This window comes from Thamnophis elegans, chromosome 9, assembly GCF_009769535.1.
Source record: "Thamnophis elegans isolate rThaEle1 chromosome 9, rThaEle1.pri, whole genome shotgun sequence".
Lineage (NCBI taxonomy): Eukaryota > Metazoa > Chordata > Lepidosauria > Squamata > Colubridae > Thamnophis > Thamnophis elegans.
The window spans coordinates 31,974,098-32,001,991 of record NC_045549.1 but is presented as its reverse complement, the minus strand read 5'-3'; the positions used below and the strand labels follow the sequence as shown (position 1 = coordinate 32,001,991).

Below are 27,894 nucleotides of genomic sequence, written 5' to 3'. Positions count from 1 at the left end.
CTTTTTGCCTCACCAGCTATAAGTACGTCACTGAAGCACATAGGACATGCACCTCCACAGAATATGCAGTCGGGATTTGTGCTGTGCATGTCAGCCCACATGCAGCCTTCTGCAATCTATGCTAGTTTAGAAGAACACTTGATGGCCGTGACCAGAGGGGCCTTTTACCAGGTTCGCCTGATACGTCAGTTGCGCCCCTTTCTGGATCGGGATGCTCTGTGCACAGTCACTCATGCTTTCGTCCTTTCTCGCCTGGACTACTGTAACGCTCTCTACATGGGGCTGCCCTTGAAAAGCACCTGGAGGCTTCAACTGGTCCAGAATGCGGCTGCGCGGTTATCATGGGGTACCTAGGTGCTCCTATATTACACCCCTTTTAGGCGGCCTGCATTGGTTGCCGGTTGTCTTCCGGGTGAGATTCAAGGTACTAATTATGACCTTTAAAGCGCTCCATGGCTTCCTGCGAGACCACCTACTGCCACCAGTAGCCTCCCACCGTCCAGTGCAATCCCAGAGAGTTGGCCTCCTCAGGGTGCCGTCGGCCAGACAGTGTCGGCTAGCGACCCCAGGGGGAGAGTCTTCTCTATGGGAGCGCCTTCCCTCTGGAATGAGCTGCCCCTGGAGCTTCGCATAATCCCCGACCTCCAGACCTTCCAACGCGCTCTAAAAAGTTGGCTTTTCCGGCCTGGCCTGAATAGAATAAAATATAGGATTAATTTGGTTGTTAATTTTAATTTAATTTAAAATTTTCATTGTAAATATCAATTGTTTTTTTTTTTTTTTTGGATATTTTATTTAATGTCCCTTTTAATTTTTGTAATATGTGTTTTCTTTTATGTTGTACGCTGCCCTGAGTCCTTGGGAGAAGGGCGGCATATAAATCCAATAAATCTAAAAAACCTAACTTATGAGTACTCCTGAATCCCTTTGTAGTAAAGCTATGTGGCGACAGCTACGGGCAGTTGCGGAAAACCTTAAATCGATCTTTAGCCATGCTTTCCTTCTTTTATTGACCTATTTATATTCCTCTTTTATTGCCAGCATTTGCTAGGTAATATTATATGTTGTAAAGAAAAGAACAACAAAAGCACTGTTGAAACTTGAAAGCATCTCAACCACAGAACCTATCATTTTACAGCACTTACAAGTGATACCAGTAACACATTTTTGAAACAATGTGTTAGATGTGGCATAAAGCAGTGGCTCCCCACCTTTTGGGCGCCAGAGACTAGTTCCATGGAGAGGTTTTTCCACAGATTGGGTGTTTTTGGTTTTGCATGCTGCCTGCATCCCGCGGATGGGGCTTTGCTTGCTTGCATGGCCCAGTTCCTGGCATGCCGTCACGGACCAGGGTTTGGGGACCCCTGGCTTAAAGGACAGTGAATCACCATTTAATTGTTTGCCTGAACTTTTTCTCTCAGCAGCATGATTGAAGCGAGCATCCTTGCTATCAGACAAGTGAGTGACAAGAGAATGAGCAGGCTGGATGGCAGTTGGCTTCCTCTGCATGCCTCTCTTTCTCCAGAGCCATCCTTCTTAATGGTGAAAGTTTGAAGATGTATGGACTTCAAATCCCTTCAATTCCATCTTCAAGTTGCCACAATTGAGCAAGGCTGCTCTACAGTCTAGAGACCAAAAGAAGGATTTTATATTACCTCAAACAAGTGATGTCCAAGAGGACAGCATTACCTATGCCGTCCAGAGGCAGCATTAGCTATGCTTTGGTCCAATTCTTCCTGACAGAAAAAGGAAAGGCTCAGAAATTGATTGGATGATATTTTATGGCATTTAAAATGAGTCCATGCCACAAATTGCACAATACGAAATCCAGTCCAGAATGCATTTAACTCACTATCACTAGGGACCAGAATTTAACAGGCTCAGGGGGAAAAAAAGGAGATAAGGCCACGTTATAGCTAAATTTGATACGATTAAAAATTAATAGGATTAAAATCTGTGGTTTATAATTTACCCAGTTGTGAATTGTGGGATCGACTGACCCTGCAGCTCTTTTGCCACAGCCCCCGCTCCCTGAAATTAGCTGTCATCGAGGATGAACTTGGCTGCGGGTCCCGTGTTTCGACTACGCCCATTTCTCGCTGCACCGCCGGTCGGGAGAGGGCCAAAGGGCTCCAGGTCCAAAGAGCCAAAGGGCTCTTTTGCTTCCGATGGGAACAGTCTTTGCTTCTCTGCCCGGCCTTGCGGCAACTGTACCCTTCAGGCGGCAAAATATTTCCCCAAGGAGGCGTGGGGGGGGGGGGAGAGGAAGGCATTGCGAAAGTTTTGGACGCGCGTTGTATAAATACCCGCAGCAACATTTTTAAAAAAAACTTTGGGCGGAATTGGTGCGATTTATTATGCGGCAGCACGTGGCACCTCCCGATTCTCCGCGTCTCGAACCAGTCAACAAAGCCTTTCCCCACCCTGCGCCAGGGGAGTCGCTTGCGTGCAAGCCGGAGGCCAAAACGGGGCTGATTCCGGTCGTCTCCTCCCTGCCTTTCCTTCCCTTTTTATGCCCTGTCTCGGACGGGCGTGCATGCTGTGGACTCGCCCGTTTAGACTCCGAGGTTGCTGCGTGCTTGCTGCTTGGCAGGTATATCCCCCTGGTTTTTTCTTCTCCCTCTTTCTCCCTCTTGGTGCACTAACGCCGGCGAAAGGAGAGGGGCGGACGGCATGACTGGTGTGGGTCAAGCGATATCTCGGCAGCAACGCCGCAATTGCGGTGCTGGCTTTCTTATTCTTTCTTATTCTTTACTGGACGGGAAGAGGAAGCAGGAAGGCGAGTAGTTTCATTGCTCATAGAAAGAAGCAAATTCCCATGGGATATTGCCGCCTCCCCTAAGTGTAGCAGACAGTCGCTATAATCGATTGGTGTTTCCAAGCCTTTGCTTGAATCTGACTGTTTAAAAATCAATCCGCCGTGCAATTCTGTTATCCGCTGCCTCTTTTTCATTCTCTCCTCCCCTCCTCCCCTCCTCTCTTTTCCGCTCAAGGCTTGTCAACATTACTAAATTATAATAACTACACTAAGCTTAATTCTCAGTAGGGCGGCTGTTTTTCGGAAATTCTCGCTTCTGTCGTCGTCGTTCCCCTCTCTCCCTCTATTTCTGCTGATTTTGGCATTCCCGGTTTCCCATGGTAAAGTTTCTGTCTGGTCGATGACTTTCAAAAGTCAGTTGTGCTTTTTAAAAGAAAAGTCCTTGCAACGATGAAGCTAGTAATTTGGAATTGGGTTACTGACCAGTTATCACTCCTCGATTTTCCTAATTTAAACAGAGATGGCTTTTAATTTTTTAACCAAAATGCAATTTGCAGATATCTAATAACACTGTATCTTTTATTTTGAGTAAAGAGTCAGGCATAGTGGCAGCTATTGTATAATAAGAACAAGCAGATGATGAATTCAAAATTAAGGCTTAAAATATTTTTTGTAGCCATAAAATGTGATTAGGTAAATTACAGTTATAAAGTATATTTTAAAATATAGGGATTAATTCCATAGATATGGAATGTTGCACTGTGTATTATTTTTGATCTCTTTCAAGGAGTGTTTGAAGCAATAATTATGCAATAATTATTTTTAAGAATTCTGTCCCAATAGAAACAATTGATGAGAAGATTACAATTAATACATGAATTTTGAGGGTCTTTTTGGAGATTAGCAGTCAGTGGAGCCATTGCAGAAAAGGCCCTGCTGATGCTTGCCAAGTTCTGTGCTCTTAGTTCTGCCTGCCAATTTTGACAACTTAAGTTGTGTGGACTTGAACTTCTCAGTAGCATTGTTGAAATCAGCGATCTTACTTCTCCCAATATAAGGTGGTTATTTTATGCATGAGTAGATGTTTCTTTGACCTTGAAGAGGGCACTATTAAATGTAATTAAGCTTCCCCAGTTAATAACTAGTCCAGAAGACAATACATAATGATGTTGTTGGATCGGATGGCACAAAAACAGCCAGAAAAGTGATTCAAGCCTGAGAAAAACAGGCCCCTCCTCAATTAACAGGAGTGCTGATTTACCCCCAGCTTATCAAATACTTAGGAGGTAAGGCTTAGCAGCACAAGGAAACAACATCCAACTACTTAATAGCTAGCCATCAACTCCTCAATCTACATTTTAAAAGCTACACACAACAGGCATCATGTAGACACCACACACAGAACAGTCCAAAGTACACAGAAGTTTCCTGTCGATGGGCTCCAGTATGACTCTGAACGCTCGGAGGACAAAACTTCTTATCCTGTTGACCTATCTAGATTGGATCCTATAACATTACACGGATATAAATATAGTGGATACAGTCATGGGGTTGATATAATATATAAATGTGTATGTATTCTATTTATCCTAAAAGGAAAATGACCCTGAAGAAAGAAAAAACAAGAAGAAAAAAAAATATAGACATGCATATACAGTATTCCCAGCCTAGCCTTGAGATTACCCACCCAATAAAATGTTTGTATATGTCACACATGAATACATATATGGATTTGTGCACATCTACTTGTTAAAGACTGTGCTTCAAAAAAGGGCAGGACAGGGCAAAATATTAATAGTAATTATAATAGGACACCATGTAGTTCTCAACCAGGGGTTCCTGGAAGAGGTTCCACAAATCTACAGTGCCGTTTAGAACCAGTTCCAGCTCCCTCCCCCCGCCCATCCCCACATCATCAAGATGAAGAGCAATAAGAGGAATTCTGGGAGTTAAAGTCCACAAGTCTTAAAGCTGTCAAGTTTGTACACCTCTGGGTTTTTTTTCTGAAGGGTTAGGGCTGCAAGGGTCTTGTAACTTGACAGCTTTAAGACTTGCGTGCTTCAAATGCCAGAGTTTCTGAGCCAACATTTTGGTTGCTAAGCAAGAGCATTGTTAAGTGAGTTTTACCACATTTTGCAAGTTGGCCACACCCACCCAGCCACATGACTGCCAAGTCACTCCCACCCAGTCACATGGCCAGCAAGCCACTCCCACAAAGCAAGCCACACCTACAGAAGAGTTTCTAAAAAAATTTGAAACCCACCACTGTCCTCGACTTACAATAGTTCGGAAAGTGACTGTTTGAAGTTACAGTAGCACTGAAAAAAGTAACATGACATTTTTCACACTTACGGCCTTTGCAGCATCCCCATGGTCACATGATTTACATTCAGATGTTTGACTACTGACTCACATTTGTGACGTTTTCAGTGTCCCGGGATCATGTGATCATCTTTTACAACCTTCTGACAAGCAAAGTCAATGGTGAATCAGATTCATTTAACAACCATGTTATCAATTGAACAAATGCAGTGATTCACTTAATACATGTGGCAGGAAAAAGTTGTAAAGTGGGGCAAAACTCACTTAACAGGTTTTTCACTTGGCAACATAAATTTGAGGATTATCTGTAGTTGATTCCCTCTCTCTGTGTTTCAAGCAGTCTCTCATATATATGGACAAATCACTTGCACCCAGACAAATGCACAGGAAGGAAAAATAGGATGGCAGGGTGAATAGAGAAAAATTAGCTTCACTGGAATGATAAGAAAAAAACAGAAACAGAGGAAAACAGGGCAGAGATGATTCAGGAGATGTGAGAACTGGATAAAGGGGTGGGGGAAGCCTGCTGAGACATTAAATTTAACTAGGTCGGCATTCTTAACCCACCCTTCTCAAATTGGCTAACCTTCAAAATTATTTATGCTTGAGATTCTTCAGCCCTTCCAAACTCTTGTCCACTTCTTACTTTTCAATAGATTTTTCAGTTAATTATTTTGAAGAAAAAATATCCTACTATAAAAGACAATGTGCTGAGAAAAGATTGGAATTATTGTTATGTGGAAGTATAAGGTAAAGGTAAAGGTTCCCCTTGTACATATGTGCTAGTCGTTCCCGACTCTAGGGGACAGTGCTCATCTCCGTTTCAAAGCTGAAGAGCCAACACTGTCCAAAGTTGTCTCCATGGTCATATGGCTGTCATGACCAAACGCCGAAGGCGCACAGAACGCTGTTACCTTCCCACCAAACGTGGTTCCTATTTTTCTACTTGCATTTTTTATGTGCTTTCAAACTGCTAGGTTTGCAGAAGCCAGGACAAGTAATGGGAGCTCACTCAGTTATGCAGCACTAGGGATTTGAACCGCCGAACTGTCGACCTTTCTGATCGACAAGCTCAGCATCTTAGCCACTGAGCCCTTGTGGAAGTATAGGATTGTGCAAAAATGTATGAATGCATTAACAAAATTTCGTACTGTACTTGTTTAATATACCGTACATTTTTCTATTATTGTGGAGACATAACTATACCTTTTGACCCATCCCAGTTAATAGGTTTGTTAAATTTTTTATAAGTGATTTTAATCTAATGGAATTCACAAGGAATTTAATTATTGAAGTAAAACATTTAGCTGACTCTTCAAAAAAATTCACAAACTGAGGGGAAAATTTGACATAAACTAAGTTGCATGCTGTGTACTTTTCATATTTCTTCTGTATTTCTTCTGTTTAAATGCATGGTAGTCCAAGAGAAAACTGGAGGAATTTAAAATATACAGAACATTAAACATTTGGAGTTCCATTATGATATGGATAGAAAGATAGAAAAAGCCAAACGTCTGCATTAGAAAATTGCCTGTTTGTGCAGATATCTTCTTACACAATTCAGTGACACCTGATTGCTGGGTCAAAAAGGATGAAAGTCCACAATGGGATGTCTTGAATTGTTTAACTTGTTTTCTCCATTCTTTATTCCTTTTACCTGTTGCAAATAATACAGTTTTGCTTCAGATAAAGAAATTCTCTGCTCTTAGGTTTCGCAATCTTGGCGGGGGTGGGGGGGGAGAGGTAGTACTTAATGCAGGTAAATTTTAAACAATCTCTCCTGTATTTTTAAAAATGCTTTTATTATATAAAGAGAAAGGAAAAATAACCAGATACAAGATTAAAAGAAAAAAGAAAAATTAATACAAAATAAAAAAACAAAGTTAAAACTAATATGTACATTGAAAAGTCTAAAAAATAACAAACCAAGATGGCCTCATTTTTAGGTAACATATGTTAAATAACCTTTATAGCATGAGCTATATATTTTGTTCAAAAATAATCTTCTGAATTCACTTTAAGTGTTTCTGATTGGACATTATTACAGCCAGTGTGACTCTGCGTAGAGATAATTGTATAGAATTAAATAAAAAGAGGGGGAAGTACTGCCTTGGTCAAAATCAGCTCTTTGTTACTAGTATTTCCTAGAAGTGACTGTTGAGCTATTCAAGTGGAGGTTGTTGCTCTTATAAAGTCATTATAAATCAGCACCTTTAAGCAGTCATTCTTTTGTCATTGGAAATGTACTTGAATCTTTTGCAATGTCATTTGTAACGTCAAATACAGCACAAGGGTTTGTAATGGCACACAATCTTACTTACTTGCTGGTAATAAGCTGTCAGGATAGATGATGATTTAAATATATCTATTTCCTCCTGACAAGTGATAGACTCTCAAATATTTCTGCTGACTTTCACAAATTTCTTGGTGTATGTTAACCCACAAAAAATGTGCTGCAAATTGAATTTCTGCTTTATTTTATGTGCTAAAAGCGGGCCAGTAGTATTTTTTAAAGTGTTTATTAGACAGAGGAAACAATTGCTATATTTATTAGCAATATAAAAACACAAAACAATGGAAGGAAATTACAGAAGCTGTTTTTAGCAATCAAAAATGGTTTCATGAAATGACACCAGATATCCCTTATGGCTTCTTTTGTCTCAAATATGTTGCTTATGAATCTTAATATAATGCACGAGGAGTAATTTAGACAATAGTTCACTGTAAAATAAAGGACTTACTTAACATACACAAAAAGCTATTGTTTCTCGTGAAGAAATATCCATTTAGGATTAAATTAATTCTAACTGCCAAGTGTCATATATTTGAGAAAAAGAGGATTTGTAACAAATTGTAGGTTTTGTTTCTCCTTTGTGTTTTGATTATGCATTTTAAAATGCTTTGTTATCTTTTAAGTAATCCAAAAGTTGGCAGGGTTAACGTTAGACATTTTGTAAGGAGAAAGCCTCACTCTCGGATAGAAAGTATGCACGTAAGTGTGCTTAGACTTTCAACTCATCCCAAACTGCCATTTTGATCCCACATATAAGACAATATCAAAAGTGGCAATTGGGACCAAAATGATGCAACCATAAAACATAACTGCATTGCTTAGCAATGGCAATCCCAGCAGTCTGGGCTGTCATTGTTTAAAAAATCCTGTGGTCTTTAGGTGAGGCAACTTCCTGCTGACTGTCCACAACCATGTCAGTAGGGAAGCTGACAGAAAGTCGCAAATCCAGGTGGCTTGTTGCAAGCAGGTTGGCAAATAGGTAAGTGGGGTTTTATATGGGGATGAGGGCAAGAGTGGTGTGGCAAGACTTGGAAGGGCGAGGGAGTGTATGAGGGACACAAAGAGTATGCAGAGGTGTAAGGAAGATACAGGGAGGGTGGAAGGGAGGCATGGCAAGGCTGCTGGCAGGCAAGTTTGCAAACTGGTCATAAGAGTGACTCAGCTGCCAAGTGCTCAAATTGCAATCATGTGATCATGGTGGTACTGGATGGCCTAAATTCTGAGGACTGGACATAACCACCATTCATTCAGTGCCATCATAACTTTGATTGAATATTTGTAAGTTTAATGACTTCCTCATTTAGTGACAGCTCACAATTACAACAGTGATGAAAAAGTAACTTTACGACCAATCCTCACAAAGGAAACTACTTGTACTATCCCAAAAAATCAAACACCAACTATAGGCTTTAAAAAAAACAAACCTCTTTGGTTATGTAAACACAGATAATTCTAAGACAAACTCTTGCAAAAGGAAATCCCTTCTGCTTTCCGCTATCCATTGGCAGCCATGATTTCTAACAAAATACTGAAAATAATTTATCATAATATATTTAACATATTTAATTATTTTTCTCTATATTTAACAGTCAGATATTTTAATTTTGTCAGAATTTGTTTTCTGGGTCCTTCACCAGAGGTGGGTTCCTACTGGTTTGGACCGGTTCGGCCGAGTAGGTAGTAACTTGGCTTGCCATGCCACTGAACTGGTTCTCTCGGCAGCGCCATATGCGCTGCAATCTTGTTTTTGCTTCTGCGCATGCACAGAGGCATTTTTAGTACTGCATGTGCACACATAGTATGCATCAAGTGTGCGCGCACAAAGCGCGCCCACACAGCACATTCTTGAGTGAACCGGCAGTAGCAGCAGCTGGAACCCACCCCTGTCCTTCACCATGTTGTGGACTTGCTCTGATCATGCTCCAACGTGCCACTTTCCTTAGGGTACCTGAAACTGGACAATACTTCAATTTGGGATTGATACAGTAGGACATTTACTTTACATGTTCTGGATTCTGTTCTTACTAATTCTCTCTGATATATCATTTGCCTTTTTAGCACCCGTATCACACTAGTGGCTCATGTTTAACTTGAAGACAACCCAGGCATCCAGATTCTTTCATACATATTACCAAGCAGGCCTTTCCCATCCTGTGCTTGTATCTTATATGTTTCAGACTCAAGTGCAAAACTTTATATTTTTCCTGTTAAAGTTTCATTCTACTTATTTCAGCTCACTGTTGAAGTCTCATTAGCTCTTCTGTAATCTTTGCTCTTTCATCAGAAAAATTAGTTGTTCCTCCCAGTTTTGAATAATCTACAAAAGTGTCTCTTCAGCTTACTCTGCTAAGCCATTAGTTTTTTTAAAAAAAATCTGTTGACTAGCACAGGACCAGAGCAGAACTCAATGGCAGTTTGCTTCCTTGCCAGAAGTAAAGTTATTTAATATCACACTTTGATGACTTCTTGTGAACTATAAAGGCTTGCCACAAAAGTAAAAATTAACAAGAAAAGCTTCTTCCAACACGTTAAAAACAAGAAAAAAGTTAAGAAACAATTGGTCCATTGCTGGGAGAAAGTGGTAAGAAGGTGACAAGCAACAGGGAGAAAGCAGAACTATTTATCTCATGTTTTGCATCTGTCTTTACACAAAGGGATAAAACAGTCCGACCTATCAAAAACTGTTGAATATTTGTAAGTCCTCGACTTATGACCTAGCGGCCAGCAACAAGCCAAGCCGTATCCTGATTGGCCAAGACGCGGCTTGGCTAAGCGCGGGCAGCTAGGGGCGTGCCTATTGGTTTTCCCTGCTTGACAGCTCCGTACAAATAGCTGTCAAGCAGGGAAGGTGCTGAACTGCTACTTGTGTACATAGTTGAATGTTCTGCAATAAACGAAGCTGTTCTTACCTCAGACTGCCTCCTGCCTCGTCCTTCGTCCAGACTTACAAGACCACAAAAATCAGATTAGGAACACAAATTAAAATGGGGAAGAAAACAGTAAGTGAGCACCTGTCTACCCTAGACGAGTTCAAATCACCAGGACCAGATGGATTACACCCCAGGGTTCTGAAGGAACTGGAAGACGAGATCTCAAAATCACTGAATTATATCTTTCAGAGATCCTGGAACACCGGGGAACTACCAGAGGACTGGAAAAGAGCTGATGTGGTTCCGATCTTCAAAAAAGGAAAAAAAAAAGATCCAGGAAACTCCTATCAGCCTGACCTCAGTACCAGGAAAGATTCTGGAAAAAATAATCAAGCAATGAATTAGCGAACACATAGAAGCAAACAAAGTAATAGTCAAAAGCCAACATGGGTTTGTCAAAAACAGATCATGCCAGACTAATCTTATTGCATTCTTTGATAATGTGACAAATTAGTGGACCAGAGGAATGCCGTCGATATAGTTTACTTGGACTTCAGTAAGGCATTTGATAAGGTAGATTATAACCTACTACTAGATAAAGTAGAAGAATGTGGGTTAGACAGCATCACCACCAGATGGATTCGTAACTGGCTGACCGACCAACTGCACTCAACGTGTAGTCCTCAATGGAACTGCATCTACATGGAGGGAAGTATGCAGTGAAGTACCCCAAGGCTCTGTTTTAGGCCCAGTACTCTTCAACATCTTCATCAATGATTTGGATGAGGGAATAAATGGGGAACTCATCAAATTTGCAGATGACACCAAGCTGGCAGGAATAGCCAACACTCCCAAGATACAGAAGGATCTTGACAAACTTGAACATTGGGCACTATCTAATAAAATGAAATTCAATGATGAAAAGAGTAAGGTTCTACATTTAGGCAACAAAAACGAAATGCACAGGTACAGTATAGGTGGTACCTTGTTCAATAATAGTAACTGTGAAATGGATCTTGGAGTCCTCGTGGACAACCATTTAAATATGTGCCAGCAGTGTGCAGCAGCTGCCCAAAAAGCCAACACAGTTCTAGGCTGCATAAATAGAGGGATAGAATCAAGATCACGTGAAGTGTTAATACCACTTTATAATGCCTTGGTAAGGCCACACTTGGAACACTGCATTCAGTTCTGGTCGCCACGATGTAGAAAAGATGCGGCGACTCTGGAAAGAGTGCAGAGAAGAGCAACAAAGATGATTAGGGGACTGGAGACTAAAACATATGAAGAACGGTTGCAGGAACTGGGTATGTCTAGTTTAAGAGAAAGAAGGACTAGGGGAGACATGATAGCAGTGTTCCAATATCTCAGGGGTTGCCACAAAGAAGAGGGAATCAAACTATTCTCCAAGGCTCCTGAGGGTAGGACAAGAAGCAATGGGTGGAATCTAATCAAGGAGAGAAGCAACTTAGAACTGAGGAGAAATTTCCTGACAGTTAGAACAATTAATCAGTGGAACAGCTTGCCTCCAGAAGTTGTGAATGCTCCAACACTGCAAGTCTTTAAGAAGATGTTGGATAGCCATCTGTCTGAAATGGTATAGGGTTTCCTGCCTAGGCAGGGGGTTGACTAGAAGACCTCCAAGGTCTCTTCCAACTCTGCTATTGTATTGTATTATAAGTGCAGTTAATAATACCGTAATCTAATCTATATTTATATTATTGAGAATATCATGAAGGCTTTGTTGTGCACTTTTGTATACTTTCTGCTAGGTCCCTACCCCCTAATTCCCTGCTGTCCTAAAGTAGTAAGGAAGGAGTTAAGATTAGAATAGCATGATTTGTGAGCAACAAACTCAGATTGATTCTGGTTAATTGTAGAACCTCATTGTAGCGTACACAAATGCACTGCTTGATCATTTATGAATCAAGGATCTTGCTTAAAATAAATGTCAAGCTGATAGGTGGGTTTCCTGATTCATGCTCCTTTTTGAAGGTGATATTTGTTCTCTTCTAATCGTCTGGAACTTTATTAGCTTTCCAGACATTTTCCAGAGTGGGAGGAGGGAGTGGTCACATGTGGGTTTTATCTTAGCCTGATTGGTCCAAGACTGAGAGCAAAGTTATAAATACTGGTGCCTGTCCACTCCTGGCCCAGATTCTCTCAGTCTGGTCCAAGTACTGTTAGATAGGTGTTTAGGTAGGATTTTTTTCCTTTGTTTTAGTCCTTTTGCGATCTGGTTTCCATTTGGCTAATTGGGCACTTTAAAAATTTCAAACTTCCAAATTGTTACTGCTGCGGCCCCAAGGGACAGATCTCTGCCTCGGGCGGCTGGGGGAGGGCCCTGTGGGGCGTTTTGGTCTCCCCCCCGCGGGCCAGGAGCCTCAGCCCTATCCCCGGGAGCGCGGGGGTGCCAGCTCCGGTCTTCAGCTGCTTCCCAAGCAGCTCTTTGTGCAGCAGCGGCAGCAGGAGCGGCTTCAGCGCCACGTGGAGCATGCGAGCCACCCGCCTTACAGCTGATTGGCTCGGGCGGCTGCCGCTCCGCCACTTTTCATTTTAAATTGCTGTGGGGGCCGTGCGGGGGTGAGGAGAATGTGCCTGAGTGCCGCGTGGCTCCCCCCGACCCGATTCAGCGCGGCGCTGGCTCCTGGAAGCCCGGCTGAGCCACTGGTATCTTGCCGGCCTTTTTGCCCGCGCACGGGGTTCCGGCGGCCATTTTGGTGGTCACCACGTGCGCGGGGCCTGCTTTGGCCTACCTTGGGGGTGAGGCCTTGCATGAGGCTTTGGGCCTGAGTTTCCCCACAGACCCATAGGCCCTGGTTCCGGTGGGACTTTGAGGCCTGTGTTCCAGCCCCTTCGTCGGACATGTGAGTTGGCTATGGACGAGGGGGTGGAGATTCCCCAGGGCCAGGTGGTGGGCCCAACTGGGGGTGAGGAGGCCCTGGATCAGGAGGTGGGGCAGGGGGCTCCCCCCCAGGGATCCTTGGTCACTAGGCGCCCTTCTAGGTCCTCCACTAGGGAGGAGGCCAGGCGGTATAGGGCACTGGAGAAGACCTTTGAGAGGACGGAGAGGCAAGCCCTGTCGGCCAGGCCTTCATCCCAGGACAGGTCCAGGTCTCCCCTTGGGCCTGTATCCAGCAGATCTTCCCCTAGGGGGTTTAGCCCGGCTTCTTCCTCAAGCTCCCCTGGCAGGTCTCGGGCCTACTCTAGGAGGAGGCGTTCTCTATCCCCTGCAGGTGATCCGATGGAGGGTACGTCCAGGGGCCCCTGTTCCTTCCAGAGGTTGGCTCCCCAGGGGCCTGGTTCTGTTTATGGGGATGTGGAGGATCTGGATAATCTTCCTGAAGGAATTAAAAGACTTATTTCTGCAGCCATTACACGGGGCATTGCCCAGCGAGACAAGGGCTCCTTTTCTTCTAAGCATGGGTGGCTAGGCAGGGTTCAGTATCGAACTTCCTCTCCTTCCATGGTCAGTGAGGCTTCGTTCTTGGGGGGGGGAGATTCCCTAGGAGATGGGCTTCTCGGATGATGAGAATACAGCCCTTTCTGATGAGCCTTCTTCCAAGGGCCTCTTTGTGCCGGCCATGTTTAAAATTCTCTTGGACAAGGCATGGCAGACCACTAAGGTTGGGACCGGGGACCCTTCAGTGCCCCCCCCTAGGGATCCTGACATGGCCATGTTTTCCACTACGGCCACCAACAAGGAGGAGATCCCTGCTCCTCCCCTGTTTTTGGAGGTTTTGACTAACCAGTGGGCTCGCCCCTCCAACTTCTCGGCTCCTGGCAGTAATGACCGCCGGCACTATAACGTAGAACAGACCTTTGCTCAGGCTACTCAGCTGCCAGCCATTGACACCCCGGTGGCCGCCCTAGTCTCCTCCTCCCCGGTGGTGTCGGGCGACGCGGTGGATAAGATGAAACCGGAGGATAAGCGTGCAGAGCTTACCTTGCGGAAGAATTTTAACGCCACGGCGTGGGCTATTAAGTCTGCGGCCTCGGCTTCCTACTTTAACTGTGCCACTGTCATGTGGCTTAAGAAGCTTCAGGAGCACATCCCTATCCAGGACGACCGGATCCACCAGGATCTGTTTAAGATCATGGCGGCCTGCCAGTTCTCGGCTGATGCAACCCTGGATATGGTGAAGTTTGCTTCCAGTGCCTTAGCCACCTCTGTCACCTCTCGTAGGCTTCTTTGGTTGCATCACTGGCAGATGGACAACAAGGCGAAATGGGATTTAGCGGCGGCCCCCTTTAAAGGGCCCAATCTTTTCGGGGAGGCCCTTACTCCCATTCTTGTAGACGATAAGGACAAGAAAAAGGTCCTTCCTTCCACGGCTAAGAAGGCCGAGGCTAAGTCACGTCCTTTCCGTAGGCAAAGGTACAGGGCTTCTGATTATGGCTATAACAAACGCTTTTCTTCCTTCCCTGCTGATAGACAATTCTCCGGACAGTCCTTTCAGGACAGGAATCGCTTCCAGGGCCAGGCTTGGGGGCCCTTTCATGGAGGAGGAAGCCGTCCCTACCGCAGAGGAAAGTGACTCGAACCCGAGTCGTCCCATCGGCGGCCGCCTCTCCCTCTATGCGGATCGGTGGGACGAGGTCATGTCGGACGCCTGGGTCCGAGCCACGGTTCTTCACGGGCTCAGGTTAGAATTTCTCTCCACTCCTCCAAACCTCTTCCGGTCGTTCCCTCCGTCTCAGAGTCGGGAGCGCCGCCGCCTGATGGTTCAGGCGATCGCCCACCTCCTCGAAATTCAGGCAGTGAAGGCGGTTCCTTTAGGGGAATGAGGCCTGGGCCACTACTCTTCGTGGTTCCGAAGAGCACGGGGGGCTGGAGGCAATTCTAGACCTCAAGCGCCTGAACAAGTTCCTGGTGTACAGGCGCTTCAAAATGTCATCCCTCAAGTCTATCCTTCAGGGCATCAGGAAAGGGGACTTCCTGGCCTCAGTGGACCTCACGGAGGCCTATCTTCACATTCCCATCCTGCCCGCTCATCGCCGGTTCTTGAGCTTCTCTCACGGGTCCCGCCACTACCAGTACAGGGCTCTTCCCTTCGGCCTGGCCTCGGCCCCGCGGACCTTCACAAAGGTTCTGACAGCTCTGGCGGCTCATCTGTGGTCTGTGCCGGTTCGTCTCCAATGCTATTTAGATGATGTCTTGGTTCAGGCGGGGTCCCTTCATCAGGCTGTCTCGGATCTTCAGCTCACTATTCGGAGCCTTCAAAGCCTGGGGTTTTCGGTGAACTTCACCAAGAGTCATCTTTCTCCCTCCACCCGCATTCTGCATCTGGGAACAGTCATAGATTCCAGGTTGGGGGTGGTGCGTCTGTCTCAAGAACGGCAGGACAGCCTCCGTCGTCTGGCGGAGAGCATTAGCGCAAGGCGGTTCACTTCCATCCTCTCTCTGTCACAGTTATTGGGCAAGATGGTCTCTTGCATAGGGATTGTTCCGTGGGCCAGGCTTCATCTCCGGCCCCTTCAGTGGGAACTCATCCCCTTTCAGAGGGGGCGGCTGAGCAATTCTCTTCGGACTCTCCGTCTCCCGGCGGGGGTCCGCGCCTCTCTGGCGTGGTGGCTCTCCCCAGCCATTCAGCGGGGCTGCTGCTTCTGGGAGCCGGACAGGGTGACCGTCACCACGGACGCGAGTCTGTTCGGGTGGGGGGCCTGGTGGGCTCCCGGATGGTGCAGGGCAGGTGGACGGCCTTGGACCTCCTCCACAACATAAATTGGCTGGAGCTGAAGGCTGCGCGACTAGCTCTGCGTCACTTCCGGTCCTCGGTGGAGGGGCGTCATGTGCTCCTCCTGACGTACAATGTTGCCACCAAGGCACACATCAATCGTCAAGGTGGGACCCACTTGCAGGCACTCTGGCTGGAGGCTCTGCAGCTGGGCTCCTGGGCGGAGAGACACCTGCAGTCCTTGGTGTCGGAACACATATCAGGACTCTCCAACGTCCAGGCGGATTGGCTCAGTCGAGCGACTCTGGAAAACGGCGAGTGGCAACTCCACCTGTTGCTGTTCCGGAAGATCTGCCAAAGGTTTGGGTCTCCTCTGGTGGACCTGTTTGCGTCTCCCGAGAACTCCCAGCTTCCACGGTTCTTCACCCATTTCCAGTCCAGGTCGGCGGAGGGCACGGACGTCCTCAGGAGCTGGTGGCCCCCGGGCCTTCTCTATGCCTTCCCTCCCATTCCCCTCATCCCGGAGACCGTCAGGAAGGTGGTGGCGGAGGGGGCCCTGGTCATTCTGGTGGTCCTGTTTTGGCCCAGGAGGCTCTGGTTCGCGGACCTGGTACGGCTGTCGGTGGCTCCCCCGTGGAGGATTCCGCAGGGGGAGGTGGTCTTGCTGCAGGGGGCTCTGGTTCACCCGGAGCCTCAGTGCCTACAGCTGACCGTGTGGCTCTTGAACGGCGGCTTCTGAGGGAGGCTCATCTGTCTTCCGGGGTCATTCACATCATCGAGGCGGATCGGCGTCCGTCGACGACCCGCATTTATAACTCCACCTGGGTGGCATTCGTCCAATGGTGCTCTCCTAGGGGCATTTCTCCCGATAGGGCCACCATTCCCAACGTCTTGGATTTCCTTCAGAAAGGTCTTGAGGACGGGCTTTCGCAGAATACCTTGCGTCGCCAGGTGGCGGCTCTGTCTTCGGTCCTGGGGGTGGGTGGGGTCTTCTTCCCTTTCCCAGTTACCTCTGATCAAGCTTTTCCTGAAAGGGGCGGCTAATCTCAGGCCTCCCCCCGTTCACAGGTTCCCCACGTGGGATCTTCCCCTGGTCCTCAGGGCATTGACGGGAGCCCCGTTTGAGCCCCTCCGCTCAGTTCACTTACGCTTCTTGTCGCTGAAAGTGGCATTCCTGGTGGCGATTACATCCGCCCGACGTATTTCTGAGCTAAGCGCCCTGTCCTCCAGGGATGACCTCTGTCACTTTCATCAGGATAGGGTGGTCCTTCGCCTTGACCCGGCCTTCGTACCGAAGGTAAAATACTCCCTTTCACAGGGCCCAGGAGATCGTCCTGCCCGACTTTTGCCCGGGCCCTTCCAATGACAGGGAACGTCTCTGACATCGGCTAGATGTCCGCCGCGCTCTGCGGATCTACCTCCGGCAGACCAGTGAGGTCCGTAGGTCGGAGGCCCTGTTTGTCTCCTTCCAGCCAGGGTCGCTGGGGTCTAGGGTGTCTTCGGCTACCATTGGCCGTTGGCTGCGTCAGGCCATCGTGGAGGCTTACACAGCCTCGGGTCGGACGGCCCCGTCGGGGATCATGGCTCATTCTACCAGGAGTGCCGCGACCACGGCGGCGTGGGCCACGAGGGCCCCGTTTGAGGACATCTGTCGTGCGGCCACTTGGGCTTCCCCGACGTCTTTCATCTGGCATTATCGTCTGGATGCTTTCGCGTCTACGGACGCGTCCTTCGGTCGGAGAGTTTTGTAGGGGGTGGTGGCTGAGGCTCCCCTTCGGCCCTAGTGGTTCTTACTCTCCCTCCCTGGGACTTTAGCTTGGGTATGTCCCACACGTGATCACTCCCTCCTCCCACTCTGGAAAAAGGATGTTGGTCTTACCTGAACGTCTCTTTTCGGAGGGGAGGAGGGAGTGATCACAACCCGCCCTGAGTTCTGTTGTTTGGGACCAAGGGGAGGGCCCGGGCATTCCCGGGGTTTGTTGTGTTGTTGTTTTTGTTGTTTCAGTTGTACCGTTCATCTTCGAGAATCTGGGCCAGGAGTGGACAGGCACCAGTATTTATAACTTTGCTCTCAGTCTTGGACCAATCAGGCTAAGATAAAACCCACACGTGACCACTCCCTCCTCCCCTCCGAAAAGAGACGTTCAGGTAAAACCAACATCCTTTCTCAAAAACGTATGCAATTGTCTTCACTAGTACATTTAGTATGCAGTGATGGAATCTATCTGGCCATATGTTAGCAGGTAATAATTTATACGACTCAGAACAAGTAGCCCTTAGATTGTATGTAATATGGCAGTTTGTGCTTGTAAAGTTTGTGTATATGGACATTTACAGTATTTTAAAATTATTTACAGGTAGTCCTCAACTTACAACAGTTAGTTTACTGACAGTTTGAAGTTACAACAGCACTGAAAAAGGTGACTTATGATCGCTTTTCACAGTTACAACCATTGTAGCATCCCCATCATCATGTGATCAAAATTCAGATACTTGGCAACTGACTCATACTTGTGATTGAAATATCCTGGGATCCTGTGATTACCTTTTGTGATCTTCTGACAAACAAAATCAGCAGAGAAGCCAGATTCACTTAACAACCATGTTACTAATTTAACAACTGCAGTGATTCACTCAACTTCTCTGGCAAGAAATCAAGCAAAATTCACTTAACAACTGTCTCACTTAGTGACATATTTTAATGGACACTTGCTGACACTGGGATTAAAAAGTTGATGTTATGGATTTGCTTATAGACAACCGGTGGGATGTGAGATGAAAAGTAACTTGTTTAACTTTATAGGGGATGAAGAGTTATTAAATTGTTGGTACTTGGCACGAAGGTTGGAAATTACTTCTTTATATAATTATCTTTCTCCCTTTAGGATATTCTTTGTTTTGTCTTATTTTTTTCTTTTTTTTTCTGAACCTTTTATTTCTACTTTCCATTCTATTTTCTTTCCCTTGGTTTAGTTTTATTTTAGAAAACTAATTAATTAGTTTTTTAATTAATTATTTAATTACTATTACAATTAAAATTCTGAATAAAAATTATATTAAAATATATTGCAAAATTTATTTTAGAATCTATTGATTTAGCCTGTGAAGTCAAGATTACAATGAATTTCAATGATTTTGTTAACAAACTAGTGCTTAGTGGAAATGCCTATCATATACAGTGGATAGGAAAATGATGATGATAATGTGTCACTATTATTCCCATCTATATTAGGAAATGGTCTGGTGATGACAAAAAATTCAATATAAAATCTTCCATACTTAGATCACACTTCAATTTAAAGGAGAGAACAAGAGTGTGTCCATTTGAGTGTGTGTCTCGGGTTAGATATTTGGACAAGCACACAGTTGTCATAGAAACCCATAAGATCCTAAAATCAGACCTGGAAATAGACACCTCTGAGTATAAGTATGTGAAGTAATTACAAACCAGACCAGGGAATTGATCTCTGTAGGAACCTCAGGAGAAATTCATCCAGGACTCAAGCAGGACACCCAAAGTCCTTTTAATCCCTGTTGCTCAACTTAACACACAAGCCTTATAGTCTGCAGCTCCTGGTGAAGATATTCTAATCATGGGCACAGTATTTTTTTACCACACATTGTCTCCTATAGTTATAACTCTTTTCCTCCGTTTTCATGAAGTTGAAACCATTGAAAAAACTGATGTCTTGAATCATCATAAATGCTGCATCTCCTCATCTAATCATAATTCATGCCAGTGCCATTGTTGCAGAATATGGCAATTGAAATATCAGAACAACAAAAATATCCCATTCCCCTTGGAATATAATCATCATTAATAATTTGTCTGCTTGTTCAAGAGAATAGACTATTCTTACTTCTTCTCATATCTGGAGCATTGGTATTGTCAACAAATCAAATGTCATTTCTTAAGATAGTGAACCAATATTTGAACTGCTGGCTTTATGGTTGATTAATCAAGTAAATAAGGCTTGCCATAGGAAAAGAATTTAATATGAAGAAAAAAATTCAGTTCCTCTTACCTGATATATCAATTAAGTGTGAATATAACTAATATCAATTAAAGATAATAATAAAGACCTAGTTGAAACTCACATAAGTTTTTATTTGAAATAAAGTTAATGAAAAAACTCCATGCTTAATGTAAAATAAAATATGAAAATCCGCATTTCTATTTTTAAATAGATGACAATGATTACTATTATCCCACTTATTTATTTATCTAATTAATTAATTTGTATCCCACCGTTATTAGGCTGCTGCATACAAACATTTAAGAAATCATTCCCTTTTACAAAGTACATAATACTAAATTATATTCTCTTTCAACATTTTTGTGATGAATGGATTCTAATGTTAATTTATTATCCTTATATAATGTTTCCATACTATCAGTAGAAGGTTTTACTTTTCCAGCATCTGTTTTGTAAAAAATATTAATTCAGACTTTTTGAATGTTATAAAAAATCCATGCAAATCACAGTGATGATGAATCACACTGATTATTTCTAAGTGAAGAAATAAATGTGGTCTTTTGTTTTAGTTATTTCATAACAAAGTCATCATGAGCATGAAATATATCATGGATAACAACATTATGGACAAATATGTATTCATCATTTAATTTTCAGGTACACTTTAGTGCAGCTTTCCAAGCCAATGTGACTTTCAGATACGGTATATGGACTTCAGTTCCCAGAAAATGTAAGAGCATGCTGGCTGAGAATTTTGGAAATTGAAATTTCTGCATCAGGAGGATTCTTAATAAATGAGAGGCTAATGCCAGGAGTGAGTAATTAATTAGAATTACAGTAATGGTTACAGTGATACAAGTGATATTTGTTTTTTATAATATTATATTTATATAATAAACATATGTTTAAATTTGTAATATTTTTAAACACATGCAACATATAGGAAAAGGATTGTATTCCTCACTGCTTGTTAAGTCTCTTCGAGTATGGGGGCAAGAAATATTTCAGAAGGGAATCATGGTCTTTGAAGCTGTGCTGAAATCTGTCCTTCAGTTTCCTGAAAATCTGAAAAATAAGTTTCTGGTTTTTTACCTTATTCTGAGGTGAGTCAAGGAAAGTACTGATTTTTTTTTAATCTATTGGGTATCCATCACTTTGCACATTCATATCTGTAATGTATAAATTGTGCAATAAAATGCACATTTGTAATATGTGCAAAAGTGTACTGTTTTCTTGATGCTTTGTTCCTCTCTAGAAATTCAGATGAATGATTACCCCATTCTGGTCCAAATCCTCTTCTCCTCCCCAACCCCTCTCCCCCATTGTAAGCATCTTAGAAGCAGAATGGTGCACTATTGCTAACCCAACTTCACTCTTTAAAATGAAATGATATTATGGGCAAACATCTCAGAAAAATGCATATTATATATAGAAAATACTAGGGCTGGAATAATCCCTCTCTGAACTTAACATACAATTTCACAATGCATTAGAGATCATACATGTTTCTTTATGGTTAATGCTTGAAATATGGTTTACTGTTTTTATGATACCATTGAAGTATTCTGATAGTTTTATTGTGTTAACTCTTCTATTTCAAACAAGCTCACACCTACTATATACACAAGCCATCGAACGTTTGGAAGCCGTGCTAAAGGACTTGGAAAAGATTGAAGTCAGCTCTGAGGTAACTTAAAATAGAAATGAATACAAATGTCCACATAACCAAACGTCCAATATATTGGTACTATTTTAACTTACTTCCTGTCTTGTCTATGAAGATTCTCAGTCATCTAGATCATGGTTGTCCCAAAGGTGTTTTTTTTATTCCATTCTCTACCATTCAGTCAGAACTGAAGAAGCTTCTTGGATGAAAAGCGAAACATCTTCAAAGGAAGTCCAGTTGCCTTTTGAAAAAAATACCTTTGGGTTATTTCTTGACAATATTTGAGTATATCTGTCATGACTGATTTTAGTTTTTTCATCTCTCTATTTTATATTCTCTGAAGACATTTTAAACTTCAAAGCATTTCTAATTGAACTGAAAATATATACCATACTTTTTCCACAATCATGTTTAAACTTTGATTCTACAATTATTGTAAGGCAGATTTGTTGAAACAAAAACCCTTTAGCCTTATCCAATGTACATTGTTTGAAGAAATTAAATATTACTGTTCATTTTAACAGTTCCCAGATCATCCTCTCTAGATGCTTAATGTTCTTAACATGCAGAGCAATTTTTAAATGATTTTTAATCTTATGCTTTGAGGAAAAACATGTTTAAAACTGCTGATTATATAACAATTTTCTTTTTTTAGATCGATGCCTATTTATATACTGCAGATTTAGATTACCCCGTGAGTATGTTTTATTTTTCAGAAATTTGAATAGTTCTTAAAATATATTGTAGACAGTTTAAAATCTGCAATTCACCAACCTTTTAGAACAGCTACACAGTGTTCTACATATAATAGCATCTTATCATATTTCACTGTTTATGGAATACAGCAGGATTCTAGGACAGCGGCCCCCAATCTTTTGGGCAGTAAGGTCCAACCGGTTCTGTGGAGAGAAGTTTTCCCCCGGACCAGAGACGGTGTGGTTTCATGTGTTGCCTTCATCCTGCGGTTGAGGCTTCGCTTGTTTGTGCGGCCCAGTTTCTGGCATGCCCCAGACTCATGCTGATCCACAGACTGGGAGTTGGGGATCCTTGTTCTAGGAGATATTCTTTGAAAGTGTTCTGAAACATGGTCTACAATGTGAGAATCAGATTATTAACTGGAAGTGTCTTTCAAGAGCCTGCTGCTTACTTGTAGAAACTGTACTGGTTTGTTTATGGTCCTAGTTTTCTGTGTACATCTGCCAGCCTGTTTAGATTATTTTCATAAGCAATTTTGTCTGTTCCAGTTATAAGAGAAATAGGTCCGGTTGGAACTAAAAAAAAATTCAGCAACTGCACCCAAGCTTTAGAACTCTCACATAGGGAATTTATGAGCTATGCTAGCATATTTATCAGACTGTAATTAATTAAAATTAATTAGATGGTAGAAAATCATAATATTTTATATTTTATTTCAATCATATGTAATTGTAGAACATAATGTTTAGACTGAATTGGTTTTATTAATAAATGAATATAGTTAAAGTCCATTCATGTAATTGTACATTATAACTTAAGAAGATTTAAATGATAAGTGAAAAACTGAACTTCAATCTCTCCAGACTTTGTGCACCATTGTAATCAATACATAGCAGCAACACACACACACACACACACACACACACACACACACACCTGAGCATAACTTCTCCACTTCTAATATAATATATGCAAAATGTAATGTCTGAAAGAGGCTAGAAATATTTACATATTTATACAAATCTATTGTTTTTTCTTTTTCTTTTGTTTTTTCTAGAGTCATTGTAATCTATCAGTGATAAAATGCTTTCAACTTGAGATGAATGTAGTGTCGCATGAATCTAAATTTGAGGGTCAAAAATTTCATAATAGTGTGAACCGTATAATGAGACTTCTTACAAATTTTCTACCCATTGAAATGGTAAGTCCAATCTGGGTTAAACTACACATTGCACACTGAACTGGTGTACAAGGAGTTTGTAAAATCTTCTATTCATTAAAAAAATTACTCAACTCATTTGTCAGATATGTTAGTAGAAGATACTTCCTTCCCCCCACAAACACACATATATGGAATGCTTAAAGCCCCTTGAAAGAAAATGTACATAGCAAGTTGAATTGACCTTTAGTGGCAACAGAGGAAGAATCAGACAGAGACCAATGGACCAGTAAACCATTTTTTAAAAAAATTCACTGACCAAATCACAAAGATGCTGGCCCAGTAGGAAGAAGAAATAATGTCACCCAGATGGGTTATCAAAAACTTTTCTATGTCATGCCTTTGTCTTGTCTCTGTAATGTAGTAGATCAAAGGTACCATACTTTTTGGAGTATAAGACACACATTTTTCCCCCTAAAAGAGAGTGGAAATGTTGGTGCATCTTATAAACCGAATATGGCCATTTTTGGCCTCCTAAAACCCCACCCGCGCATCTATTTTTGGCAAAAACAGGGCATGCAGAGGGTTTGGAAAGCCTTCAGAGTGCTCCTGGGGGTTGGGGAGAGCAAAAACAGCACTCTTGGGGGTTTTGCGAGGCCAAAAACAGGCCCATTTTTCAACCATTTTCCACAAAAAAATAGGACGCACAGAAGGCTTGGGAGGCCTGCAGAGTGCTCCTGGGGGTAGAGAGAGCAAAAACTGTACACGTGGAGGCCAAAAACTATTTTTTTCCCTTGTTTTTCTCTTTGAAGTCTTGGTGCATCATACTCTGGTGCATCTTATAGTCCGAAAAATATGATTGCTCAGTAAGCTGCTAATGCTTTGCAGGGAGTTCCATGTATACTGTTTTATTATTTACATAACCAATAAAATTACGTTGTAGGCACACCTAACATAATTTAGATTTTTCAGAAGGCATCAGGGGTGGGTTCCGGCAGCTGCTACTGCCAGTTCACTTGTGGTTGCGCAGCGTGTGAACTTGATTTGCACTGCGCGCGCATGTGCAGTACTATAAAAATTCTTCTATGCATGCGCAAAAAGCAAAAACAAGATGGCAGTGCCTACAGCACCGCCAGGAGAACCAGTTTGGGGGTGTGGCAGGTCTGGGTTGCTACCAGTTCCAGCGACCCAGGCTGCCAAATTACTACTGGTTCGGCCGAACCAGTCTGAACCGGTAGAAACCCACCACTGGTTGGCATGTCTGAATGCCACACATCAGAGATAAAGTTATGATATTTTTGTCATTTCCAAGGAAGTTGAGTATGTTTCCCTTTATAAGATGGGCCCTTTTCTTACTGACAATAAAGTCCACAGAGAGCCTTTACTTTAATTTTTAAGAGCAGGATGTTGTGGCATCCTTAATATTATTGCCTCTGTCTCAGGCTGGAGATGGAAAGATAAAAGATTTCTATCATTCTTTTAAAGAAAGGAAAGTTAGGAAAGTTCTACTGTAACAACCTAGTGTAACAAACCAAAGAAAATTGGCATGATTCAAAAACTGAAAAAATAGAACTTATTCAAGAATTTGCATGTCCTAGTCTTCAAACAAAGTACATGAAATACTAGCGTATTATCTATATTTAATAGCTGAAGCCAGTATACTCTAGTCAGTTAATTCTGACGTTTCTGCAAAAAATGGATAGTGTACCATTTTTCTTCTCATTATTGATCCCCAGATTCAGCCCTAGTTTTTAAAAAGCAAATCATTTTTCTCTTCAACATCAAGGAGAGGTTTGAAATAATCCACCTGCCTTTTGCTATGAGCTGAAGATCATACTTGATAAAAGACGTTGATTAAATCTGTCTGCCCTCTGTCTGGAAGCTGATAGTTGGAGCACTGTGAAAGAGTGGCTTCACAACACAACTATAAAAATCTCTGCTTCCTCTCCTCTCTGCGATACCCATGCAACAGAGCAGACGGTCCATGGAGAAGGAGAACAAATATTTTTCCAAAGAACAGAGTGGGGGCAGTACATTTTTCCCTTTGTAAAGTTGACATATTTTATAGGTTGAACAACATTGAAGTGATTTGTGAATTAAATATCCTGCCCCCACAACCCTCTCCTTCCAACATTCCTGTACTACTCAATACATTAACTAAAAGGTCTTCAGACTATATTTAGTTCATCGGCAATGTCCAACTTTGTTTTAAGAGGATCTCAGGAATGAATTGAATTGATAATAGGAGTAAATTGCAGAAGAATGTCTAAAGGTGTAAGAAACTAGACAAGCCTAAACATTTAGGTTTAAATTGTAGGTTGCAAGTGGCTACAGGATTAAAATAACAAGTTATATATATGTATGTATGTATGTATGTATGTATGTATGTATGTATGTATGTTTGTTTGTTTGTTTGTTTGTTTGTTTGTTATATTTATGCAAAAAAGGCAACAGTAAAAAATATTGGGTTTCTGTCTGGATGGTCTCTTGTGACGAGCCTAATGACAGAGAGTGGAAGTGTGACCTTCCTCCCATACTTGGGCATACCAGGGGTTGTGACTTTAAGTATATATATATATAGAGAGAGAGATATAGATATAGATATATAGATATAGATATAGATATATATCCATTTTATAGCTATTAGCTTTATATATATATATATATATATATATATATATATATATATATATATATATATATATTAATAGCTATAAAATGGATTGTCTGTTTGTTGCAGTAGAGTGAAAGAGAAAGAAAAACGTAGTCACTGAACTCTGCTAATGTGGAATTTCAATATTTTGGTACAGGTACTCCTCCACTTAACAGTTCATTTAGTGACTGTTCAAAGTTACAAAGGAATGGAAAAAAAAGGAACTTACAACCATTTTTCACAGTTATGACCTTTGCAGCATCCCATGGTCATATGATCAAAATTCAGATGCTTGGCAGCTGGTTCATATTTATGACGGTTGCTGTGTCCCAAGATCATTTGATCACCCTTTGCAATGTTCTGACAAGCAAAGTCAATGGGGAAACCAGATTCATTTAACAACCTGGTTACTAACTTATCAACTGCAGTGATTCACTTAACAACTGAGTCAAGGAAGGCTATAAAGTGGGGCAAAACACACTTAACCAATATCTTACTTAACAACATAAATGTTGAGCTCAATTCTGGTCATAAGTCAAGGACTACCTGTATTCATCTACTCACAAAGATGGTTTTGGATCTCATATTGCAGGTTTAAAAAAATATTTTTTAAAACTCTAACTGTAATAGAAATCTTTTTATCAGGAATCTATGTCACATATACCATGTGTCTTTACTTCAGCATGTTGCTTATTGTACTTTCCCCTATCTTTCATTTTTGAAGAACACAGACACACAGACTTGCCAACGATGTGAAACATATAAAGAAAAAAAATATTCAGACTTTATAACAGGCTTCAGGTTTGTTATACAGCGGATCAACCAAGAAGAGAAGAAAAAAATGAAAGTTGTGCACTGAGATACTCCATTGAAGCTGGAAGACATAATTTATTTCGTCCTTGAAAAGATAGTTTCTGAATGGTCAGCCTAATCCCATCTCTCTCTCTTTTTTTTCTTCCCTTCTGGGAGTTTGAAGTAGAGGTAGTCCTCATTTAGTGACTGATTTGTTTAGTGACGATTTGTGATTACAATTATGAAAAAGTAACTTTGCAACCAATCCTTGCACTTACGAGTTTCATGGGTCTGTACAGCAAAGGAAATTTAAGTAAGATCATAGGCACAGTTGAATTTTCACTTAGCAATTACTTTGCTTAATGACAATTGTGGGTCCCAGTTGGGATAGCTGAACAAGTACTACCTGTAACTAAATTAGCTGAACGACACCTATGTGCCAATTTTAAGAGGAGTTTGCTTTCTGCTTCAAGAGAGGAGATCACTTTTATATACTGGAATGCTGGAAAAGAGAAAGAGAATCCAAAGAGGAGGAAATTGAGAACATGGGGATAGAGTTGGCTTTGGACAGTGACTGAAAATGTGAAAAAAATCAGTGCAGATTCACACACACACAATTGTCATTGAAGTCATGAAATGGACTTCATGAAATCCAGACATGCTGAATAGCATAGCAGCCAAAGACCTGGTAATTTACAAAGATGTAGCAATTCAAACCTGCTTATACAAGAAAAGGGCAAAAAATGCAAAAGGAGTATACAGAAATTATGATAAGATAAATAATTATAGTGTTAAGATTTAGAATTATGTAGGCATCATCATTTAAAACCTTTCCCAGTTTTTTAGTAACCCTTCAGTACAAATCTGTGACATGGTTAAGGGAATCTGGATAAAAATGTAGAAATGGATTTTATTTTTTTTATCCAGCTCCCCAAACTCAACAAACCCTCTGAAGTTAAATCAATGATTCCTTAATTAGGAGTGTCAACAGCCCCGGCAAAAAGTTTCTCTCTCACCGCAGGCTAACAAG

At 42.3% G+C, this 27,894-nt stretch overlaps 1 protein-coding gene across 6 annotated transcripts; it reads left to right on the top strand.

Annotated features, from left to right (window-relative positions):
* Window positions 1-2,013: 2,013 nt before the first annotated feature.
* On the top strand, window positions 2,014-27,630 carry LOC116512902 (interleukin-15-like). Of its 6 annotated transcripts, none has more exons than XM_032223582.1 (8): window positions 2,014-2,593; window positions 8,253-8,352; window positions 20,556-20,628; window positions 20,842-21,001; window positions 21,504-21,585; window positions 22,220-22,258; window positions 23,318-23,461; window positions 26,797-27,630. In XM_032223582.1, exons 4-8 carry the CDS (start codon window positions 20,916-20,918, stop codon window positions 26,929-26,931), a joined length of 486 nt encoding a protein of 161 aa, XP_032079473.1. In that variant the 5' UTR covers window positions 2,014-2,593; window positions 8,253-8,352; window positions 20,556-20,628; window positions 20,842-20,915; the 3' UTR covers window positions 26,932-27,630. The 6 variants fall into 6 exon arrangements, with proteins under 6 accessions (XP_032079473.1, XP_032079472.1, XP_032079469.1 ...); XM_032223578.1 differs by having other exon boundaries at window positions 2,017-2,593; window positions 20,556-20,712; XM_032223581.1 differs by lacking the exon at window positions 8,253-8,352.
* The last annotated feature ends 264 nt before the right edge of the window (window positions 27,631-27,894 follow it).